General features: G+C 40.6%; 1 protein-coding gene across 5 annotated transcripts in view; it reads right to left on the bottom strand.

The window, feature by feature from the left end:
* LOC140480503 (cytoplasmic dynein 1 intermediate chain 1) overlaps window positions 1–23,851 on the bottom strand; it is a 279,676-nt gene that overhangs the window by 63,140 nt on the left and 192,685 nt on the right. For all 5 annotated transcript variants that reach the window (XM_072575444.1, XM_072575448.1, XM_072575445.1 and 2 more), the window contains exon 11: window positions 5,466–5,612. In XM_072575444.1, the coding sequence (XP_072431545.1) occupies window positions 5,466–5,612 (147 nt within the window). The remainder of the gene's footprint in view (window positions 1–5,465; window positions 5,613–23,851) is intronic.

Raw genomic sequence — 23,851 nt, 5'->3', positions numbered from 1 at the left:
ATTTCCATCATAAATGTGGGCACGAGAAATTATAATGGAAAGATTGCCAGAAAATTGTGGAAAATATTCAACAGCAAGAGGAAGCTCCTGTGGATAGGAAATACACATTTTTTAAAAATATTATGTTATATGGACACTGGCAAAGCTTCAATACTGAACCAGTATTATTTCAAGAGAAAATATTGTGTAGTTCATCTATTGTATTCCATAAATCAATGCCTATATAACTATAAAGGAGATTAAATAGGAAAAGTTAGGAGAGACAATATAAGACAAACAGTACACTTTTAAATGAAGTGCACAAACAGATACCCCGAGGTGTACATACAAATAAATGTTTGAAAGAAGCAGTACAAGTTGTGAAGGCTGTCTCACTTGCTCAATTACCCTTGAAAATTATAACGACTTAGATTCCTGTGTGCAACTTTAGCTGACATAAATATATTAATCCTGTTGGAACTATAAATAACATTATGTAATATAATTTGACTGAGTTATACATCAGTTTCAACATCTAGCCTATGGTCTTCCATTAGCTAAAACATTACTACAGCTACTAAATTTCTCAACTGCACTCTCTTTGTTGTCCTCATTCCAAATAATGTAACTGCAGTCTCTCACCCTGGCCATTTCCCCTCGTGTGCTTCCTTAAGTTCAAGGAAAGCAAATTTGTGATTTAGCCATTCACTACCAGAGCTGGCTAAACTACATAAAACACTATTGCATTGTGTTATCAGCTGCTAATACTGCTTACTTTTTCAGTACCAGCCTGGAATGCAAAGGTATCCACCAGCTCTCTTCTGCGAAGTATGTTCTAAACTCTTTCCATTGTCTCCTTCACTCATACCTCTAAGAACAAGAGCGAGTAGTTCCTGGATTGTTTTTCGACGTTGAGGTCAAGACCATCCAATCAGTCGTTTCCTCCACGTTTCCATCCAAATCAGCTTCTTCTTCCACATTGCACCTTTCCACGACTCCACCAGATTAAACAAAAGTGAGTCTCTCACCTAGACCTGAAGTCTTTTACAAGGTAATTTACCATCTTCCCATATGCTCTTTCTAACTTCACCATGGCCTTGAGATCTACCTCCTGCTTCCTTGATCCTATTCCTACTAAACTACGGACCCCCAAACTTCCCACACTTACCAACATGCTTGCTAATTCAATGACCAGTTCTCTACTTTCACATGCCAATTTGTCAATTTTCAAGATCCCATCCACAGTAGCAACCTGAGACTTAAATGATAAATGATAATCTAACAAACGTAACTTGCTCTCTCCTTTCTCAACCCATATGCAGCCTTTGATATGGTGGACCAAGTCACCTTCTTCCAATGTCTCTCCACAGATTCCCAAATGGGCGGCACGGTGGCACAGTGGTTAGCACTGCTGCCTCACTGCGCCAGAGACCCTGGTTCAATTCCCGCCTCAGGCGACTGACTGTGTGGAGTTTGCACGTTCTCCCAGTGTCTGCGTGGGTTTCCTCCGGGTGCTCCGGTTTCCTCCCACAGTCCAAAGATGTGCAGGTCAGGTGGATTGGCCATGCTAAATTGCCCGTAGTGTTAGGTAAGGGGTAATTGTAGGGGTATGGGTGGGTTGCGCTTCGGCGGGTCGGTGTGGACTTGTTGGGCCGAAGGGCCTGTTTCCACACTGTAATGTAATCTAATCTAAACTGTGTGGCTGCTCTCAGTTAGCTTCATTCTTATCTAATAGTAGGTAAAGAATCACTTGCAATGGCTTCTGTTTCTGCTTTAACACCACTATACTTCTTATTCTGAGAGGCTCTCTCCTTTGTCCCCTCCTACTTCTCAAACATGTGGTGACATAATCCAAAAGAGCAGCATTTGTTCTAACATGTGCAATGATGGAACCCAGCTTTACCTCACTGTTACCCCTACCAACTCTTTCAGTGGTGCTTAAATTATTAGGCTGTGTTTCTAGTATCTTGTACTGGACAAGGCAAAACTTTCTCTAATTAAAAACTGGGAATATTGAAGCCTTTGTTTCAGTCTCTGCTCCAAATTCCAATACCTACTCAGGTGATTCCATCCCTCTGATGTGCAACAAGCTGGCACTCCATTAGTTTGTTTCCAATCTTGACCTGATGTACTTCTGGCCATAGATTCAATCCAGGATGCTGCCTGCCTGACCGTGATATCCAGAATTTTTGCTTTCAGTTCAGATTCCAGCATCTACAGTAATTTGCTCCTTCACCTCATCACTGCCTTGCTTTGCACACAGGTCATCAAACTGTGTCCACCTTGGTTGATCTTCTGCTGTCGATGTCATTTGTACATTTATTACACCTAGATTCAACAATTCCAATGCAGATCTATCTCTTTTTCCACATTCAACCTACCTTAAACTTGAGATCATCCAAATCCCTTCTAAACTTTCACCAAGTCACATTCACCTGTCATCCCTGTAAATGTTGACCTACATCTCTTGATTAGAAGACATTATGACTTTAAATGCACATTCTTGCTTTCAAATCTGTCCATGCCTCATCACTTTATATTTACAATCTCCTCCAGCCCTGCACACTCCCATATCTTCCTCTAATTCTGGTCTCATGAGCATCCCCAATTTTACACGTTCCACTAATAGTGATTGTTCCTTCAGCTGCCTTAACCCCAAACTTTGGATTCTTTCCTTATGCATGTTTGCCAAGCTTTTGATCTTGTGAACTGATTTCTCATGTGACGTTATCTCACTTCTGTTTTACGATGCATCTGACTCAGGATTGTTAGTGCAGGAGGCCATTCAGCCTGTCATGTCTGCCAGCTCTCTGCACCATGCTGTTGTCTTCTCCCTGTATTTCTACATATGCTTCCTGTTCAGAAGACAATCTAATTTCTTTCTGAATGTTTTAATTTCACCAAGCTCCAGACACTTTTCAGAAATGCATTCCACCTTACATCACTTTTGTGTGAAAATGTTTACCTCTCGTGGTTTTTGTTTCTGTTGCCAATTACTTTAAATCAGTGCTCTTTCATCCTCAATTCTTTCACAAGTTGGAACAGTTTCTCTAAACCCCTCATGATTTTTAACATTTCTATCAAATTTCCTCTCAGCTTTTTTTCTCTCCAAAGGAAATTGTTCGCATTTCTCCAACCCATTAAATTTGTGTCACAGTTTACTTTCATCATAAACGTAAAAGATGAGTCATGCACAGTTCCACCAAGCAGCACATGTTCACCAATAGCCTGCTTACTGATGTTTAGCCTGCCTCAGCTTCTGGCCTCATTGCAGCCTTGGAGAAAAACATGCCAAAAAAAAAGGAGCTGAACTACAGAAGTCAAGTGAGTTTGACTGTCCAAAACAAAACAGCAATTTTCTCCAAGGATGATATCAAGGAGTCCTAGCAAAACTGGACTCACTATTTTTTCTCCATTTCAGTCCACATTCAAAAATAAAGAAAAATAAAAAAGTGTTTACACAATGCCTTCACAATACTCTAGCTGAATCCGAAACAATGATGCTCTTGCACTCAATTTCTGCAGCACTAAAGCCCTGGATACTGTATGCTTTCAATGTGTTTTGATAGTTTAATGAGCTACGTGCACGTAGACGCCAATCCAGCATCCCCTATGTCTCATATTGTTTCTCTATTTTCATCCAACTAACATTACTTTTCCATGCTAAACTTCATCGGCTGTCTGTTCATGCATTGCACATTCCTCCAACCTGTTCATGTCATCTGAAGTTCTACACACCTCATAATGCTTCACATGTTGTATCATTTACAAATTTTGCAATTATACCTGTACACAAGGATCTAGATCATTTGCAAGGCTTTAACATCTTCTGAAACACAGTGTGCAAAGGAGGTTTACTAGAATTGTACCAGAAATTTAATAGAGTTCAGACATGTGGAGAAACCAGAGAACCTCTCATTTTTCTCTTTATAGTTAAGTATATAAAGGAAGCAAAAATAGAAACTGGAGAAACTCTGGTCTAGTGGCATCTGTGAAGGAAAAGCAGAGTTAACATTCAAATCCAGTGACCTATTTTCACAACAGTTTGGAAGAAGGGTCACTGAACTCGAAATGTTAACTCTTTTCTCTCCACAAGTGCTGTCAGACCCACTGAGGTTTTCTAACAATTTCTGTTTCAATTTACAACATTTGGAGTTTTTAGTTTTAAGTTTATAGGGAGATTTGGGGCAGCACGGTGGCTCAGTGGTTAGCACTGCTGCCTCACAGCGCCAGGGACCCGGGTTCAATTCCCACCTCGGGTAACTGCATGGAGTTTGCACATTCTCCCAGTGTCTACATTGTTTCCTCCGGGTGCTCCGGTTTCCTCCCACAGTCCAAAGATGTACAGGTCAGGTGAATTGGCCATGCTAAATTGCACGTAGTGTTAGGTGCATTAGTCAGGGGTAAATGTAGGGGTATGAGTCTGGGTGGGTTGCTCCTTGGAGGGTTGGTGTGGACTTGTTGGGCCAAAGGGCCTGTTCCACACTGTAGGGAATCTAATCTAATTTGATAGAGGTGCAATAGATTTTGAAATGCTCTGATAGAATAAATAAGAAGAAACTGTCTTGCTGCTGGAAAGAGTTAGTAACCAGAGGACACAGATCTCAAACAACTGACTCAAAAAATAATCAGTGGCTACACTGGAAAAAAAATGTAAAGGGGGCAATGTTGAGGGAGTTGTTATGCTGTCAAATACATTCTGAAAGAGTGGTGATAAATACTTGAAAAGGGGGAAAAAAAAAATCAGTGTACAGTGGAAAACAGTAGGGAATGGGTCTTTTCAGATTAATACTTTCAAAGAGCCAGCAGACAGACAATTGGCTGAATTACTTCCTTTTGAGCTGTATCAATCCACAATGCATGAAAAAACTCTGCTTGCAACCTTTCATTTGATCATGATGCTCCATTTCCAAAATGGAAAAGCTGCCAGCAAATTATATTTCCTTAACTATGTGGATATTGTGGAGGTGCCGGTGTTGGACTAGGGTGGACAAAATTAAAAATCACGCAACACCAAGTTATAGTCCAACAGGTTTATTTGGACGTACAGGGTACTAGCTTTCAGAGCACTGCTCCATCATGTAACTAGTTTCATGATGAAGGAGCAGTGCTCTGAAAGCTAGTACTTCTAAATAAACCTGTTGGACCATAACTTGGTGTTGTGAGATTTTTACCTTTGTACACATGGATATCAATCAACCAAAATTCTACACCTGCAAATTATACTAACTTTAAAATTTAACTTTACTAATATGAAACTATACTTAGATAAACACATTATTATACTCATCTCCGCATTCAGGAGTAATCACTTGAGATTAGACATACTGCTTATGTAAAGGATATATAATGTAAGGGACTGGATGCGTAGTGTTGAAATCCCCATTCTTCAAATAAACATGCATAATTATTTGCTGAAATGAATTACAATGGAGAGGTGAAAAAGAAACAGCTCAGATTTCAGATTTCAAGAATATTTTACTCACTGTGTGAGCTGCGGCAGAAAGAGGTGTACGCTGAACTGGAGTTCTTCTGTGACTGCGATTATCCCAAAGAACAATTTGTCCAGAGTATGTACCACCAACAACTAGGTTTGGATGGAATCGGGCAAAGCAGACCGACATTACAGGAGACTGCACATAACCAATAAACAATTGTTAGCATTGGATTCATCAAATAAAATTATACGCACTCTGTATAAATATTCAATATCAACAAGTCCTAGCAGGATCATGAAGGAAAAACTACATAAATTATTTTGCACGACAAGAATGAACTCTTTAAGCTCCAAGACGTCCTCTGGTGGTGTTACAAATAATTGATGTAAGTCATTTATTTCATTCTCTCTAATTACTTCTTCATGCTCATTTCAGATTGTATCTTTGAAACAAAAACACTGGAATTTTTAGAACATCTGGGATAGCAATTATTCCAGATATTGGAATCAAGGAGATTTAGATACAACATTTTTAGCAATTGCACCAAATTTTCATCAATTGCTTTATTGAATATCCAGATCAATCCTAAATTAAGAATCAACAGAACAATAACCAAAACTAAATCTGAATGGCTAATTTTCTAATATGAATTAAAACTTCAAGAACAAAATCCCCTGGATCCAGAAGCAGTTTATTGTAATCTAACCTGAAAGAATGATTATTAAAAAGGAGAAATGTTATGCAAGGAGTTTAAACCAAATTATCTATGAATCGTTGTGTTGGCACGTCACTTCTTTCAACAGATAGAACAGCACAAAAACAGGTTGTTTGGTCCAACTGGTCTATGTTACTGCAAACTGACCATCTTCCCATCTACCCACAATCTAATTCTTTCCACTTAACCTTTAATTTCATTCTGCTTTATATGATGAGAGTTTCCCCTTGAAGGGCATTTATGCTGTTTGCTTCAATGGTAGTAAATATCTACATTCTTTACTAAAAAAACTTCTATGAGGTCATCCCTCAATCTTAACTTTTTGAGAAAACAGCCTCAGCACAATCTAGATATTACTCCTCAGTTTTGGTGCCATTTTTGTAATTTTGTACTGCATCTTACCAGTGGCTCTGTACCCTTTTCCCAACATAGAGATCAAAACTTTTCACAGTATTCCTAAATGTAGCGTAGACTCTTTCAATTCTATTCTTCTAGAAATACAACATATAACATAGAACATTACAGCGCAGTACAGGCCCTTCAGCCCTCGATGTTGTGCTGCCCTGGCATACTAATCTGAAGCCCATCCCATCTACCCTATTCCATGTACATCCATATGCCTGTCCAATGACGACTTAAATGCACTTAAACTTGGCGAATCTACTACAGTTGCACGCAAAGCATTCCATACCCTTACTACTCTCTGAGTAAAGAAACTACCTCTGACATCTGTCTTACGCCTATCTCCCCTCACTTTAAAGTTGTGTCCCCTCGTATTTGCCGTCACCATACTTGGAAAAAGGCTCTCCCTGTCCGCCCTATCTAATCCTCTGATTATCTTGCATGTCTCTATTAAGTCACCTCTCAACCTTCTTCTCTCTAACGAAAACAGCCTCAAGGCCCTCAGCCTTTCCTCGTAAGACACTCCTTCCATACCAGGCAACATCCTAGTAAATCTCTTCTGCACCCTTTCCAAGCTTCCACATCCATCTTCTAATGCTGTGACCAGAACTGTATACAATACTCCAAGTATGGCCGTACCAGAGCTTTGTACAGCTGCAGCACAACCTCCTGGTTCCGGAACTCAATCCCTTTATTAATAAAGGCCAAAACAGTGTATGCCTTCTTAACAACCCTGTCAATCTGGATGGCAACTTTCAGGGATCTGTGTACTCTCTGCTCATCTGCACTCCCAAGAATCTTACCATTAGCCCAGTACTTTGCATTCTGATTACTCCGTCCAAAGTGTATCACCTCACACTTGTCCACATTATACTTCATTTGCCACCTCTCAGCCCAGCTCTGCATCCTATCGATGTCTCTCTGCAACCTACTACATCCTTCGTCACTATCCACAACTCCACCGACCTTAGTGTCATCCGCAAATTTATTAACCCATCCTTCTAAGCCCTCATCCAGGTAATTTATAAAAATGACGAATAGCAGTGGACCCAACACCAACCCTTGCGGTACGCTGCTAGTAACTGGACACAAAGATGAACATGTTCCATCAACTGCATCCCATGTTTAGCTTTACATTGGAATTTTAATGATTTGTTAAGAAAAATGTACTTTGCCTTTTCCTCCGCTACCTGATTAAATGTTTACACCCTCAACCCCTTGAAAAGTATCAGGTGTTAAGATAGAGGTAGTGCCATTGTACTTTCAGTCAGCTGATTTCCACTCATTGGACTGGATGGAATCACTGGTCCTAATCTACATTCAACTCTCCTCAATGGCTCAAACACCACATCATCTCAGCTAATGGGCAAAATGTAGTGAGGAGAGAAAGGATGAACATTACATTATCTGGATAGATGTCTTCCCTAAATAAAATGGCCAAGCCAGAAGGATTCCAAGCAGCTTACAAGACCAAAGCAACCATCATCTTTGTGACCAAGGAGATGCAACATTACATTCCACGGATGATGATTGTTGATATTTCAGTTATGTGTATAAAATGAGGAAAGAGGGTCTCTTCAAACCTTGGTCAGTAGCTCACCTAGGAGATCAAAACTCCGAATACAAACTATAATTGCACTGCTATCATCCTAGTTTGTTGGGTCACGAGGAATGGGGTCTAGGCTTAAAGAGTGGGAACAAAATGTACTCTATCTTTGCAAAAGGAGGAAGGGAGGAACCCAACCTCCAACACAACTAAAGGGGCAAAACAAATGGTAGTCATAAAATGAGCTGCATACAGGCAGCTCAGAATATTGACATGACCCAGAAGCAATACCTTCAATAAATAGTAACCTGAGCAACTAAACAACATTTTGAAGGTCTGCATTGCTTGCTTGCGAAATGGAGGGGTGTTAAACAAATGCTTGTCTACCCACTTGGTTTGTTGCAATCAACAGGCATCTCTTAGTGTGGACAAACTGTGACAGAGAAAAGAAACTCCCAACCTCATTTCAAAAGGTGAAAATAAAGATAAGTTCTGAAACTCTGTTTTTGGGACATGAGATCAATGCTCAACTCTGACAACAACAGCCACCTTCATTGACACTCAGCCCTAGTGACCCATTAACTAGCCTGACAAGAAGCAACCTGGCATGCGATCTGCTTTTTAAAGCAAGGCAGGCTGACAAAATTCTGGCTACACACCCGGTTGGTCAGGTAGACCTCAAACTGAAAAACATCTCTTTGGTGTCAGATTCAAATTATTGCCGCCAAACTTTAAAGCCAGTCAATTGGCCATTCTGAATAAATCATTTCCCTGTGCCTTCTCCTTGAAGGAAAACCACATGCAATTCACATCAGCATTTATGCTCTAAACCAGGTGACAGTTCTCCATGTACCTCCACAAACCATTCAAAATTCCTCTCAAGGACAAAAAGATCATCCTTGGCAATTTCAGTGCCCGAGTTTTTTTTAGATTAGATTAGATTAGATTACTTACAGTGTGGAAACAGGCCCTTCGGCCCAACAAGTCCACACCGACCCGCCGAAGCGCACCCACCCAGACCCATTCCCCTACATTTACCCCTTCACCTAACACAACGGGCAATTTAGCATGGCCAATTCACCTAACCTGCACATTTTTGGATTGTGGGAGGAAACCGGAGCACCCGGAGGAAACCCACAGACACGGGGAGAACGTGCAAACTCCACACAGACAGTCACCTGAGGCGGGAATTGAACCCGGGTCTCTGGCGCTGTGAGGCATCAGTGCTAACCACTGTGCCACCCGTTAAAGTTGGTCATGACAGCCTGGCATGGAAGGGGTGCTCAGAAACCATGGAATTAAAAACTGCAGTGAAAATGAATATATACTCTTGGAACTCTATGTAGAGAAATAGCTGCGCCTCAATGCTTCTCATTAAAAATTGTGTCAAGACTACATGGATGCAACCCTACCCCCAAGCACTGGTGCCTGATAGACTACATATTGATGCACCAATCTGACCCAGATAACATTCTATGGATTACAGTCATGCCCAGTACTGACGTCTTGGCCTTTATATTGCTCAAGACACTTTTCTCATTTATCTGAGTCCAAACATTAAGTCCAGGATGCCTCTATTTGCTCTGACAAAGGGCTTATGCCCGAAACGTCGAATCGCCTGCTCCTCGGATGCTGCCTAACTGGCTGTGCTTTTCCAGTGCCACACGCTTCAACCCACTACCGAATGTCATACTCAGCAATAGCTCATTCACCCAAGCTGAACTTTCATTTCAAGCCTAAACCCAAGAACAGATCTGAAGACAGTCCAAAGAAACTCCTAATCAGCAACGTGCAAACCTTCTCTTAAAGTGATAGATATCAATCAAGTTACAGACCAGAACAGAATACCCTGATCTTGCAGCTAATTCCATTCCAAGAGAACTCTGGGAGCACAAAGCTGTGGTTCGAGATAATTTCAATGAGATAATCAAACCTAGCACCAAGAACTATATCAGGTTGCTTAAAAAGACAAGGAAATCCAAGAAATCTGAGCATTAAAAAAAGACAACTTAGCTGACTCACTGAGCCAAGTGAACCTGATAAGAGGAAAATAAACCAATGCACCATAAAGCACACGATGTCCTTCAACTTTTTTCAGATCAGCACGATCTGACTCAGAGTCCCTCAGGGATCTGTGCTGGGCCATCAATTTTTAAAAATTTATATCAATTATTTTTTGAGGGTTTCCAAGCAGTGTAGCTAAATATGCAATGACACAAGATAGATAGGGAAGAATCTTGTTTAAAATGTCATAACTAGTAGTAGAGGTAGGTTAATTGAGTAGATAAAAATAGATAGATGGAGTGATGTGGGAAAGTTTCCTTTTATGGTGAGTCTAGAACTGGGGGAGCGGGGAGCATTTTTAAAATTAGGGGTTAAATTATCTTATATAAAAATATAAGGGAAAAGTCAGATTGCTTCAACTAATGTGGATCACCCTCCTTTCTATTGCTGGCTACAATGCTTCTGAAGAGGTTTACTCCTACCAGGCAGACAAAATCCTCTCAGAGACCCAACGCAGCATCAAAGCAAATAGAGGTATCCCAGACTTGGTAGTTGCACTGAGATAAATGACAAAAATGGCTTGAACAATACAAAGACCAAGACATCAATTATGTACATGGTTTGGAGATGCCGGTGTTGGACTGGGATGGACAAAGTTAAAAATCACAACACCAGGTTATAGTCCAACAGGTTTAATTGGAAGCACACTAACTTTCGGAGCGCCGCTCCTTCATCAGGTGGTAGTGGAGGACACAATTGTAAGGCACAGAATTTATAGTAAAAATTTTCAATGTATAATTTCAGTTACATCACACTGTAAATTTTTGCTATAAATTCTGTGCCTTACAATTGTATCCTCCACGATCACCTGAAGGAGCAACACTCCAAAGCTGGTGTGCTTCCAATTAAACCTGTTGGACTATAACCTGGTGTTGTGTGATTTTTAACTTTATCGATTGTGTAGACCTTACCTACAAATTCAACACTGCAAGCAGAGATGTAACTTTGAAAGAACCAGGAAAAACTTTAGATGCCCACCCAGGTTCCTGACTCTGATGAAGCAGTGTCATGAAAAACAGTACAGACAGGTCAAACACAACAGCAGCCTCTCAAGTCCCTTCTGAATCTCCAATGGCATGAAGTATGAGTGTGTGCTAGCTCCAATCTTATTTAACTAACTTCTTCGGCATGTTGCTGCAGCAGGCAACAAAAGACTTTAAAAAGGGACTATATATTTATTTCATATCTTCAGGCTGACTGAGGTCTTTCAAGCTCAGGTGTCTTTGGGCTTACACAAAGATACAAGAAAAACTCATCTATGAACTCCTTTTGCTAATAGTTGCACTCGCCTGGCCCACAGTCAGTCAGGTTAAAACAATGACTGCAGATGTTGGAAACCAGAGTCTAGATTAGAGGTGTGCTGGAAAAGCACAGCAGTTCAGGCAGCATCTGAGGAGCAGGACAATCGATGTTTCGGGCAAAAGCCCTTCATCAGGAATACAGGCAGAGTGCCTGAAGGGTGGAGAGATAAATGAGAGGAGGGTGGGGGTGGGGAGAAAATAGCATAGAGTACAATAGGTGAGTGGGTGAGGGGATGAAGGTGATAGGTCAGGGGGAGGGTGGAATGGATAGGTGGAAAGGAAGATAGGCAGGTAGGTTACGGAGGAAGTGAGGACTGCAGATGCTGTTGAAAAATGTGGTGCTGGAAAAACACAGCAGGCCAGGCAGCATCCGAGGAGCAGGAGAATCAATGTTTCGGGCATAAGCCCTTCTTCAGGAATGAGGCTGGTGTGCCAAGCTGGCTGAGATAAAAGGTAGGAGGGAGGGAAATTTGGGAGCGGGGGGGGGGGGGGGGGGGGGTCCTGGGAATACGATAGGTGGAAGGAGGTGAGGGTGATAGGTCGGAGAGGGGGTGGGGGCGGAGATGTCAGGAAGAAGATTGCAGGTCAAGAGGGTGGTGCTGAATCCGAGGGTTGGGACTGAGATATGGTGGGGGGAGGGGAAATGAAGCTGGAGAAATCTAAATTAATGTGGTTGGAGGGTTCCCAGGCGGAAGATGGAAGATGAGGCACTCTTCCTCCAGGCGTCGTGTGGCCAGGGGCTGGCGATGGAGGCGGCCAAGGACCTGCATGTCCTTGGTGGAATGGGGGGGGGGGGGGGGGGGCGGGTGAGCTAAAGTGTTCAGCCACGGGGCAGTTGGGTTGGTTGGTGCGGGTGTCCCAGAGGTGTGCCCTGAAACATTCCGCAAGTAAGCAGCCTGTCTCCCCAACGTAGAGGAGGCCACATCGGGTGCAGTGGATACAGTAAATAATGGAGGCACTGAGGAAGCAAATGTGGCCACAGTCAGTCAGACCTGCCACTTAAAACATCACAATTTTCCGAAGTGGCTCAACTTTTCGGAATAAAAATCAGTTTCAAGAATACTTAAGTCTTACATCAGATTGAACCCCAATAAGAAGCATCAAAGGAGGAACAGAGCTGAATTCTATCAAGCAATTTGGGGAGCATAGTCTTGTATAATGTCATCAAAGACAAGAAGGTGACAAGTGGCTCTCACAAGCACACAGTACACAGACATCACAAGCAAGTATGAAGCAACCACAGTATTAGAGCATAGACTAGTGCAACTGTCAAAAAAATTAAAAGATTTATAACAACAAAGTCAGATTTTCATTTTTATCAATTGAGAAAAAAAACAATTAAATCTTAAGATATTGAATAATATACAAAACTTTAAATCCCCCATATTGAATGTCATCTCAAACAGGTTTTCTGTATTGTGAAAGTGTCTTGCTCTCAAAATTGTCATCTTATACTCATAAAAACAAGGGAAATATCAATAAAGACAAAAATAAATTAAAACAATATTGTATCATTGGTTTTCAAAACAACACTTAACGACCTGCCTGACTTGGAAACCAAAACTTTCAGACATTTCTTATTCTATAGAGTTTCCTCACCTACATCTACACCATGAATCAGACTCCACTTAGCTCTCACCAACTTTACTTTGTGGGTACAGTTTAAAAGGGGATCAGCTCAATCTCAGCAGAACAACATTCTGTTCTGCACTACTGCCCTCAAAATCACCAGCAATAGTATATACAACATATACATATGATAAAATGAGTCAAGGCTACGGAAAAATCCAGAAGTATCAATAATTTCCAGAAAAGGTTTTGCCCATTGACCCCCTTACTGAGAATAACTTTGCACCAGATTTAATAACCCCTTCAAAAATGTTTGAACACACGAATGCAACACTGCATTTGAGTTCTGAATTTGTAACTCTACTATGCAACAGATGAGTATATGTGTAACCTATGCAGTAATACATTCATGTTCCATTTAAACTATTGTTACTTCTTGTCACATTATATTTGAAGTTGTGGGTTTGGCTATCACAGAATAAATAAAACACTTTGCACAAGCTGATTCTAAAAGACTTTATTCTAGAAATTTTATTGAAGAAAAATCAGTTTGTGCTCCTGAAGCAACAGCCTTGGTTACTGAACTTTATTCAGGGCTTTTTCTCCATTGCATTTGATTTTGAGTTGCCAGATTCGTCTTTGAAAAGCTACCAAACAACATCACAAGTTTTGTCGTTGGCATGTATGCTTACTGTGTTTGTCACCTATACTTAAGAAAGATCAGATCACTCAGTGTGCACCAAATTTGCTTTTAGAAAAAGTTGAAAAATTCTTTACCTTGTTTGAGGTTTTCTTACGAAAATATATTCAGTTGAGTTTAACATTCCAATCAAGACTTTTCTACAGACTGGGTAAATTCACCCGATTAAAGGTGCGATATATTGAAGGTATTAAACTTTCTATTGTTATAACAAATTTGATGAAAAATGAATTTGCATCAGCACATGCAGCACACAATATTTTTTACAGATGACAGATTCTTCAAGGAGTGTGGACCACACCAGGATAAAATAATAGGGGATAGCAGATTATACAGGATGCAGATGGTTTGTGGGCATTGCGAGGTTAAAAAAAAATCAGAGATTTAACAAATTTCCATGATGTGGTCTGAATGCCTGCTCTGTGCACAGAATCCCACAGCATGCTGACAAAATAGTCTTTCTATTGGATCCAATTAATCTTACTGTGCCTGTCTGCCATTCCTTCAAGTCATGGAAAACTTTGATATTGAAAGTTGGTATTACCCACATATAAATCTATAAAGAAAGACCACCAACATGGTTAAACAAATGAGCTTTCATGTTAACTCACTTAAATATTTCTAAAAAGATCCCCTGCAATAAGATCAAAGAAGCATTATATTGAAGTTAAATGAGGAAAGTATAAGATCATTTTTGTTAACTTGTTTCAACATATCACCATCCTCAACAATGGCAGAGCCCTCCAAACCATTGCAAAATGCAAAGCAGAAACATTTACAGCTATTTCATTTAGAGTTGAGTGGACAATCTATTTTGGTTTCATCTTGAAGTTCTCAACATAACAGTCTTCAGACAATTTGATTTATTTTGCACACTATCAACGAATGGCTGGCTGCAAACAGAACCGACAATGGTCTCTGAAAATACTGTGGCTGTCCTGCTGAAAACGTTTGCTCCAGAAATGGTTACAACTCCAGCTCCACTGATCCTGTTGAGCTAAATCACTGGTTCCATTATCACTAGTCCATAACAAGCATGTAAAATTCATTCCAGCCAATTATCAATCTGTTAATGTACTTGAAATAACCAGCAGAATGATAGGTGTTATCAAGGGCTTTCATGGCACAATGATAGTCTCTACCTCTGGGACAGGAGGATCTCACCTGCTCCAGTGGTGCAATCACAACATGGTTGATTAATAACATGTCTTACCATTGTTATCAATCAGCATTTATTCAATTATCTGCTCATTGATACTTAGATTGGGTCAGAGTTAAGTTTTTACAGTATGGAACAAAATCCTTCAGCCCACTGTGTCAATGTTGGATATCAAATATCCATTGATTGGAATCCCATTTTTCAGTACTAGGTCAGCAGCCTTGTATGTGATGGCATTTAAAGTGTTCATCTAAAAACTTCTGAAATATCTTGAGGGTTTATGCCATCCTTTTAGACAGTGAGTTCCAAATACCCCAACCCCATGTGGGTGAAATATATTTCCTCAAACCCTCTCTAAACGTCCTGCCCCTTACCTTAAAACTGTGTCCCCTGGCTAATGCCCTTCTACTAAAGGGAAACGTTTCTCCCCTGTCTATGCCCCTCAGGATTTTGTATAGCTCAAACCGATCCTCCCACTCAGCCCTCTCTGTTCTAAGAACAACCCATCTTATTTAATCTCTCCTTATGGCTCAGTCTCTCCAACCCAGGCAACTTCCTGGTGCATCTCTTCTGCACATTCTCCAGCACAAGTACATTCTTCTTTGAGTGTGGCAATCAGAGCTGCAGCCATGGCCTAATATTATAAACAGCTCCAACATAATCTCCTTTCTCTTGTATTCAATGCTGTGACTAATAAAGGCAAGTATCACACATGCATTCTTAACCACCTTATCTACCTGTCCTGCTGCCTTTGAGGATCTATGCACATGTTCACCAAAGTCTCACAGATCCTCTGTTCTTCTTGGGACCCTACCATTTAATGTGTTCTCCCTTGTCTTGCTAGTTCTTCCAAAATGCATTACCTGACACCTTTTCAGGATTAAGTTCCACCTACCACTGTTCGAATTCATCTGTTTAGTCCATCTATATTGTTCTGGAGTCAATGGCTTTTCTCCTCACTATTTACCATACCACCAAATTTTGCATCTGTGAACTTACTGATCATACACCCTACATTCATGACCTTAATGTTCACAACAAACAGCAAGGGAGCCAGCAGCAAATCCCAGAAAAGGGGCATTAACCATTTTCAAGCCTGCTAGTACATCCTCTCACTCAACGTTAAATTGTTCAAGTATATCACAGGCCCCCCCCCCCCCCCCCCCCCCCCCCCCCTCCTTTTGATACCTACATTGTTCCTTACAGTTCCCGTCAGATTGCCATTGTCTAATGGGGCCCTACTCTTTCCCTGTGTACTCTTTGTCCCATATTTATAAATGCTTTTGGATTTTCCTTAACATTAACCATGTTGCATGTTCACTCCCCTAATTTCTTTTTTAAGCAACCCTCTGCTATTCTCTTTTGGACTACAAGTTTGAGCCTTCAGTATCCATCATAAGCTTTCTTTTTTGTTTGATTTAGTCTTGTCAGAACCAGAAAGAATCTCTCAGCTTCAAAACTTGGGGGATAACCAGGTTAAGTTCCAAAGATAGATGTATGTCATTACTCTTGACCAATTCTAATCAGCAGGAGCTCTTGCAAAATGGAAGTGAATAAAAATCAGGAGAAACATTCTCCACCACAAAGCATCATAAACTGCATGAGGGGCCAAAACATTCCATCCCTATGACATTAGTGCAATAGTTCCTCAGGGTACTGTCCAAGGCCAACCATCTTCAGCTGCTTCATCATTAACCTCCCTCCCTCATCAGATCAGAGGTGAGGATGTTATTTAATGATGAAACTACGTTCTTTTCACAACTCCTCAGATAATGAACCTGTCACAGCCCAAATTCAGCAAGATCGGTACAAAATTCAGGCTTGGATTGATAAGTGGGAAGTAACATTTCTGCTACACAAGTGACAGGCAATGACCATCTCCAAAGGAGGTCAGGCGGTGTGGGGAAAAGACCTGCACCCTGCTCACCCACAGCATGGCCACATAAAATAAACACAGAAGCTGGCCTGCAAAACACAGAAATCAAGCCTGCCAACATGTACAGAAGCTATCCAGAATGCTCCAGTCTGGACTATTCAGGCTAACATAAAAACCAGGTTAAAAATCACACAACACCAGGTTATAGTCCAACAGGTTTAATTGGAAGCATACTAGCTTTTGGAGCGATGCTCCTTCATCAGGTGATTGTGTAGGGCTCGATCGAACACAATTTATAGCAAAAATTTGCAGTGTGATGTAACTGAAATTATACATTGAAAAATTGATTGTCTGTTAAGCCTTTCATCTGATAGTTTAGAAGAGTGGCCCAGGAAATGGCTGATGGAATTCAATGTGAGCAAATGTAAAGTCTTGCACTTTGGAAAAAAGAATACAAGCATGGACTACTTTCTAAACGGTGAGAAAATTCGTAAAGCCAAAGTACAAAGGGATCTGGGAGTGCTAGTCGAGGATCCTCTAAAGGTAAACATGCAGGTTGAATCCGTGATTAAGAAAGCGAATGCAATGTTGTCATTTATCTCAAGAGGGTTGGAATATAAAAGCACCGTTGTGCAACTGAGACTTTATAAAGTGCTTTTATATTCCAACCCTCTTGAGATAAATGACAACATTGCATTCGCTTTCTTAATCACGGATTCAACCTGCATGTTTACCTTTAGAGAATCCTCGACTAGCACTCCCAGATCCCTTTGTACTTTGGCTTTACGAATTTTCTCACTGTTTAGAAAGTAGTCCATGCTTGTATTCTTTTTCCCAAAGTGCAAGACCTCGCATTTGCTCACATTGAATTCCATCAGCCATTTCCTGGACCACTCTTCTAAACTGTCCACACATGAAAGAAGTGAAACTATCACTCTATTTTAACAGATGAAAGGCTTAACAGACAAACAATTTTTCAATGTATAATTTCAGTTACATCACAATGCAAATTTTTGCTATAAATTCTGTGTTACAATCGAGCCCTCCACAATCACCTGATGAAGGAGCGTCGCTCCAAAAGCTAGTGTGCTTCCAATTAAACCTGTTGGACTATAACCTGGTGTTGTGTGATTTTTAACTTTGTACACCCCAGTCCAACACCGGCATCTCCAAATCATAAAAACCAGGCATGGCCAAGCCCCTTCCTAGACCAGAGAATACACTCCCTAAAATAGCTTTCCACAATCAGCTCCCAGCCCGATTAGTACTGCAGTCTCAATGCCCTAAGGGCAGGCGCATTTCCCAATTGAAACTGATACGTGTAAATAAACAGGCAGACCGATACCGCCTAAATAAACAGGCAGACCGAGGGGCCCTGGAAGACTCCACTGGCAAGAGGTACACAATGGACACACCTGGATGCCAGGAGAAGGGAGATTTGCACATATTCACGTGGACGGGAAAAATCCTCCAGAAGACATTTTCACCCGTTCACGGAGATGGCTAGAATATCCTGTGTCAATTATAAATGAATTGCTACTGCTGGAAGCTTGATTAGTTTCCATTCTCTTTATTCTTGTTTTAATATCTTTACAATTTTCACCATTGTACTATAGCTGCTTTACAATTATCAACTTTGTGCTGTACCCCTATAAAGATATGCCTATATTTCCATTCAGGGAAGAGCATTTGGCCATCTGTGCAGAGAATCAGTTCTATGTCAGCCTGGTTAATTTCTCTTCCACGATATCACTTTGTATAATAAACCACTTGTCAATTTCACTACGATACTCGTTTGAGATCTCTGATCAATTGGGTTCAATTCTCCGACAGGTGGATTAGCCATGAGAAATGCAGGGATACAGGAATAGGGTAGGGGGTGGGTGTGGTTGGGATGCTCTTCTGAGGATCAGTGTGGCTCGATAGGCCAAACATCCTGTTTCCACATTGTAGGGATTCTGTGTGTTCTATGAATCAGAGAGTCTGGCCTCTTGACCACTGATTAGATTGGAATACATCATAGAATGGTTACAGCACAGAATAGTATTTGGTCAGCCTGTCCATACTAGCTCAATGCAAGAACAATTTAGATATTCCTACTCCCATGCTCTTTTCCCATAGCTGTCTGAATTTACTCTCTTCAGTTATGGAACTAATTTCCTTCTAAAAGCAATGATTGAAACTGCCTCCACCACACTCCATCCCAACTACTTGCTAGGTTAAAAAAATGTCTTCATGTTATCATTGGTTCTTTTGCTAGTTACCTAAAATCTGGATCCTCTGGTTCGCCATCCATCTGCGAACAACTTCTTGCCATCTAGTCTCGGCTAGATTACTCATGATGTTGAGCATCTTTATCAAATCAACTCTCAATCTTCTGTTCACTAAACAGGTTAACCCAAATTTATCTGATCTATCCTAAATTCAAGTATCTCATGCTAGAAATAATTCTGTATATTTTCCCTTCATCTTCTCAAAAGCTCAATATCCATTCTAAAGTATGATATTCAGAAATTGATATAATATTCCAGTTGAGGCCAAACAAAAATTTATAAAGTTTCAGCACAACCTTCTTAGCTATTGCACCCAATCCTTCATGTAAGCTCAAGACCTCTGCCTTTTAATCACTTTGTCAACTTAACTTGCCCTATCATCTTCAACGGTGTACAACCTAGCACCCTTTAGTTTATACAATCTCTTCATTCTTTCTATCAAAATGTTTCACTTGACACTTCTCTGCATTAACTTTCATTGACCACTCACCTGGCTCTAACTCCTTGGCATCCATCATCATCCTTTTCACAGTTTGTAATACCATCTAATTTTGAGTTTACTAATCTTTTGAAATTATGTCCTCAAAACCCAAGTCTAGCTCATGGCTTTATATCAAGGAAATAGTGGTTATAGTACTGACCCCTGTAAAAGCCCATTTTCTCCTGTGCAACATGCAATTGTTCACCATTATGTTGTTTCACATTGCTCATATCTATGCTGCTACTGAGCCTTTTATTCAATGTTACAGGCAAGTCTCTCATATGGTACATTACTGCAAGTCAATATAGACTACATTAAATCTTATCAATCCTGTATTTTGCTATTTATTCAGAAGATGTGGGCTTCACTGACTTGGACAATTGCCCAGTTTAATTGAGCTTGAAAGGTGAGCTGCCTTCTTGAATCAGTGCAGTCCATTTGGTGTCGGTACATCCAGAATGCTGTTGGGAGGTAAGTTCCAGGATTTTGACTTCATCAAAAAGGCACAATCAAGTTGGTTGAACACAATTTGCTTATAACAAATTCATCCTAACTTTTCTTAATTCATCTCTTCTTATCCAAGTAACTTTTAATATTGGACACAGTAATAATTTCAAAACTTTCCAACCACAAGATTAAACTAAATGGCCTGTAGTTGCCAGATTTAGCATTTATATTTTTATTTCAGAAATAAAGCATAACTTGTGTAATTTTCAAGTCCTCTAGCACCACTTGTACACACCTAAGGGGGAATGAGATGATTACAGTTAGCAAAATTTCCCTGTTTATTTTCCCAAAAAACTGCAGATGAATACTATTCAATCCCAGTGATCTATGAACTTAAAATGGAGCCTTTTTTGGTCATATATATTTACATTAGCAATTTTTAGCTTGTCTGATATCTTTGTATTCACTGCAACTTGTGCAGCATCTGCATTAAGAGGAAATTCAAAGTATTCATTTAGTACCTCAGCCATACTCCTTGCCTCCATGCAAAGATCCTCTTTTTGATGTCTAATTACCCCCTCTATTTTTCTTACTGTCCTGTTATTACATATATTGGCTTGACCATAGTTCAGAGCCCTGAAGTGCTGAGGATTTTTTTTATATTTGTTATTCCAAAACGTTTGTGTGGAGTTTGCACATTCTCCTGTGTCTGTGTGGGTTTTGGCTGGGTGCTCTGGTTTCATCCCAGTCCAAAGAGGCATGCAGGTTAGGTAGATTGGTCATGCTAAATTATCCCGGAATGTCCAGGAATGTGCAAGCTCAGTGGATTAGTCATGGTAAAAGCAGATTATGGGGATAGGGTGAGTGATGAGATGCTCTTAGCAGATTCAGTGAGCCAAATCTTCTTGTAGAAATTCCATGAACTGACTTTTCTTTATACATAAAAGAGGCCTGATTCCATCAAAAATGGCTATGGATACAAAATAATTAGCTTCCATCCCTCCTCACCTGGGATTTAACAATATGGAGTGTCCATCTAGAACCGGCATAGTGGCTCAATGGTTAGCACTGCTGCCTCACAGCACCAGGGTCCCAGGTTTGATTCCAGCCATGGGTGAGGGTCTGTGTGGAGTCTGCACATTCTCCCAGTGTCTGTATGGGTTTCCTCCGGGTACTGTGGTTTCTTCCCACAGTCCAAAGATGTGCAAGTTAAGTGAATTGGCCAAGCTAAATTGCCCATAATGCTAGGTGCATTAGTCGGAGGGAAATGGGTCTGGGTGGGTTACTCTTCAGAGGGTTGGTGTGGACTGGTTGGGCTGAAGGGCCTGTTTCCGCACTGTAGGGAATCGAATCTAATCTAACTATAAATTGAGACACCTCCGCTGGGATCTGACTGCAACAAACTGGGGCTTTGCCTGAGATTTGGTCGTCATAAATTGGGAATCTTGCCGTGATTTAAATCAACAGAGTAACCAAAAGAACCTGCGTGGATAAATTGCTATCATGAAACCAATTTTTATAAGAACTGAAGTGATTGGAATGAGGTTGGCCAGGTGGATTTTGTTGAATATGAGATCGCTGACTGGGGTTGTTAATTTGGGCCAATTAGGAAGCCCTAGCTGGCAGATATAAACAGGAGTCTCAGAGAGCCTCCTGACTCTCGAGACTGGATCAGACCAGTTGGTCAGAGTTCACGTACTGAACACATGTAAATGAAGGGCAATTTGGTAATAGGATACCAGCCTCCATTCAGTAATTTCAAGAACTAAAAAGGAAGTTTTCTTAATTTTGCATTTCAATTGCAAAAATGTTATAGAGTCATACAACATAGAAACAGACCTTTGGTCCAGCCAGTCCATGCCAGCCATGTTCCCAAACTAAACTAGTCCCACTTGCCTGCACTTGGCCCATATCCCTCCAAATCTTTTCTATTCATGAACTTTTCCAAATGTCTTTTAAACACTGTTACCGTACCAGCATCCACCACATTCTGGCAGTTCATTCCACACAAAATACACTGTACAAAAAAGTTGCCCCTCATGTCCTTTTAAAATCTTTCTCCTGTCACCTTAAAATAAAATGCCCCTAGTTTTGAACTTCCCTACCCAGGAAAAGACCCTTGTCATTCATCTTGCTAATGCCCTTCATGAGGTCACCCTTCAACCTCCTACAACCTCCATTCCCAGCAACATCTTGGTAAATCTTTTCTGAACCCTCACCAGTTTAATAATATCCTTCCTATAACAGGGAGAGCAGAACTGCACACAGAAGAAGCCTCACCAATGTCCTGTACAACCTCAACATCATGTCCCAACTCCTATAAGATTTGAGCAACGAAGGCAAGCACACTAAATGCCTTCTTAACCACCCTGTCTATGAGTGATGTAAATTTCATTGAATTATGTACCTGAACCGCTAGGTCTCTGTTCTACAACAGTACTATGGCCGTACCACTAATTTTTAAGTCTGCCCTTGTTTGTTTTACCAAAATGCAATACCTCACATTTATCCAAATTAAACTCCATCTGTCACTCCTCAGCCCATTGACCCAATTGATCAAGATTTCTTTGTAATCCTAGGTAACCTGCTTCACTGTCCACTATACCACTAATTTTCGTGTCATCCGCAAATTTACTAACCACATTTCCTATATTCTCATCTAAATCATTTATATAAATGACACACAAAAGTGGACCCAGTACTGATCCTGTGGAACACCGCTGGTAACAGGCCTCCAGTCCGATAAACAACACTCTACACTGTTCCCTACTTTCAAGCCACTTTTGTATCCAATCGGCAAACTCACTCTGAATCGCATATGATCTAACTTTACTAATCAGTCTACCATGCAGAACCTTGTCAAAGTCTTTACTGAAGTCCAAGAAAGCAAGTTATTGGATTTGATGCCATCACATTCTTAGTAGGATTAGAAAAGCTACTTTTGAGCATTTAAATGCTCTGACCCACCAACAATTAAAAGATTTAATAAGATGCTGAGGATTGGAATTTTGCCCAAAGCTTTACAGGCAGAAACAGAGGATGAAGAAACAGAGACAGTACTGGCAAGAGATAAAACTTGGAGGAGCTGAAATTAGAATTACAAGTAAAAACAAAAAGTGGAAGAATCAGGAAGAGACAGAAAGATGGGAAACAGTAAGGAAACAGCTTTTTTTTGAAAAATGAAGGGAAAGGAGTTTGAATGAAGACAGCTTCAGCTAAGGAGTGGAAAACCCTGTTGTGTCCCATGAAGACACTGCTCACTCAGAGTGGAGGTAACTCAGTTTGCTTATTTTATTCCTTATTTTGAGGAGGCAGATGTAGAAGGTTTCTTTATCAATTTTGAGCAGGTGGTATAGCAGTTAGAGAGGCCAGTCTTCAGGGAAAACATACAGGTTTACTCCTTTTGCCTGAGGAAATGCGACCAATTACTGATTACAGTAAAAAAAACTTAGCTGCTGTAGATGTACTGTAAAAAAAAAATCCATCAGGAAATGTCCTGATCAGATGTAACTGGACTTTGAAAGACGTAAGAAGTTTGCTTTTATCAGTGAGGACAGGTACTTAGAACCGCTTATGAAAAACTCAAAACAAGTCTCCAAGACGTTTCAAAGCATCATCTCCCTCCCAATAAGAAGATACCACAAGGAACAGAGTGATAGGCTCAAAGCAAACAGCCACCTTACTGGATGATGAGATGATCCGCAATCCTTTATTCCAGAAGAAACCCTTTCTTAGTCACCCCAACCAACTGAACAGAATAAGGGTAGGGTGAGTGATTAATAAAACAACTAACCACCCATGAAAGAAAGGGAAAATGATCAAGAGCTGTCCGCAGGACAGAGAGGGTGGTGCTTAGATGATAGACAAGATCAAAAAACTTCTGTTTATCAATGGCTGAAAA

Source organism: Chiloscyllium punctatum, chromosome 8 (assembly GCF_047496795.1).
Source record: "Chiloscyllium punctatum isolate Juve2018m chromosome 8, sChiPun1.3, whole genome shotgun sequence".
Classification (NCBI taxonomy): Eukaryota; Metazoa; Chordata; class Chondrichthyes; order Orectolobiformes; family Hemiscylliidae; genus Chiloscyllium; species Chiloscyllium punctatum.
This window is presented reverse-complemented; position numbering and strand designations above follow the sequence as displayed.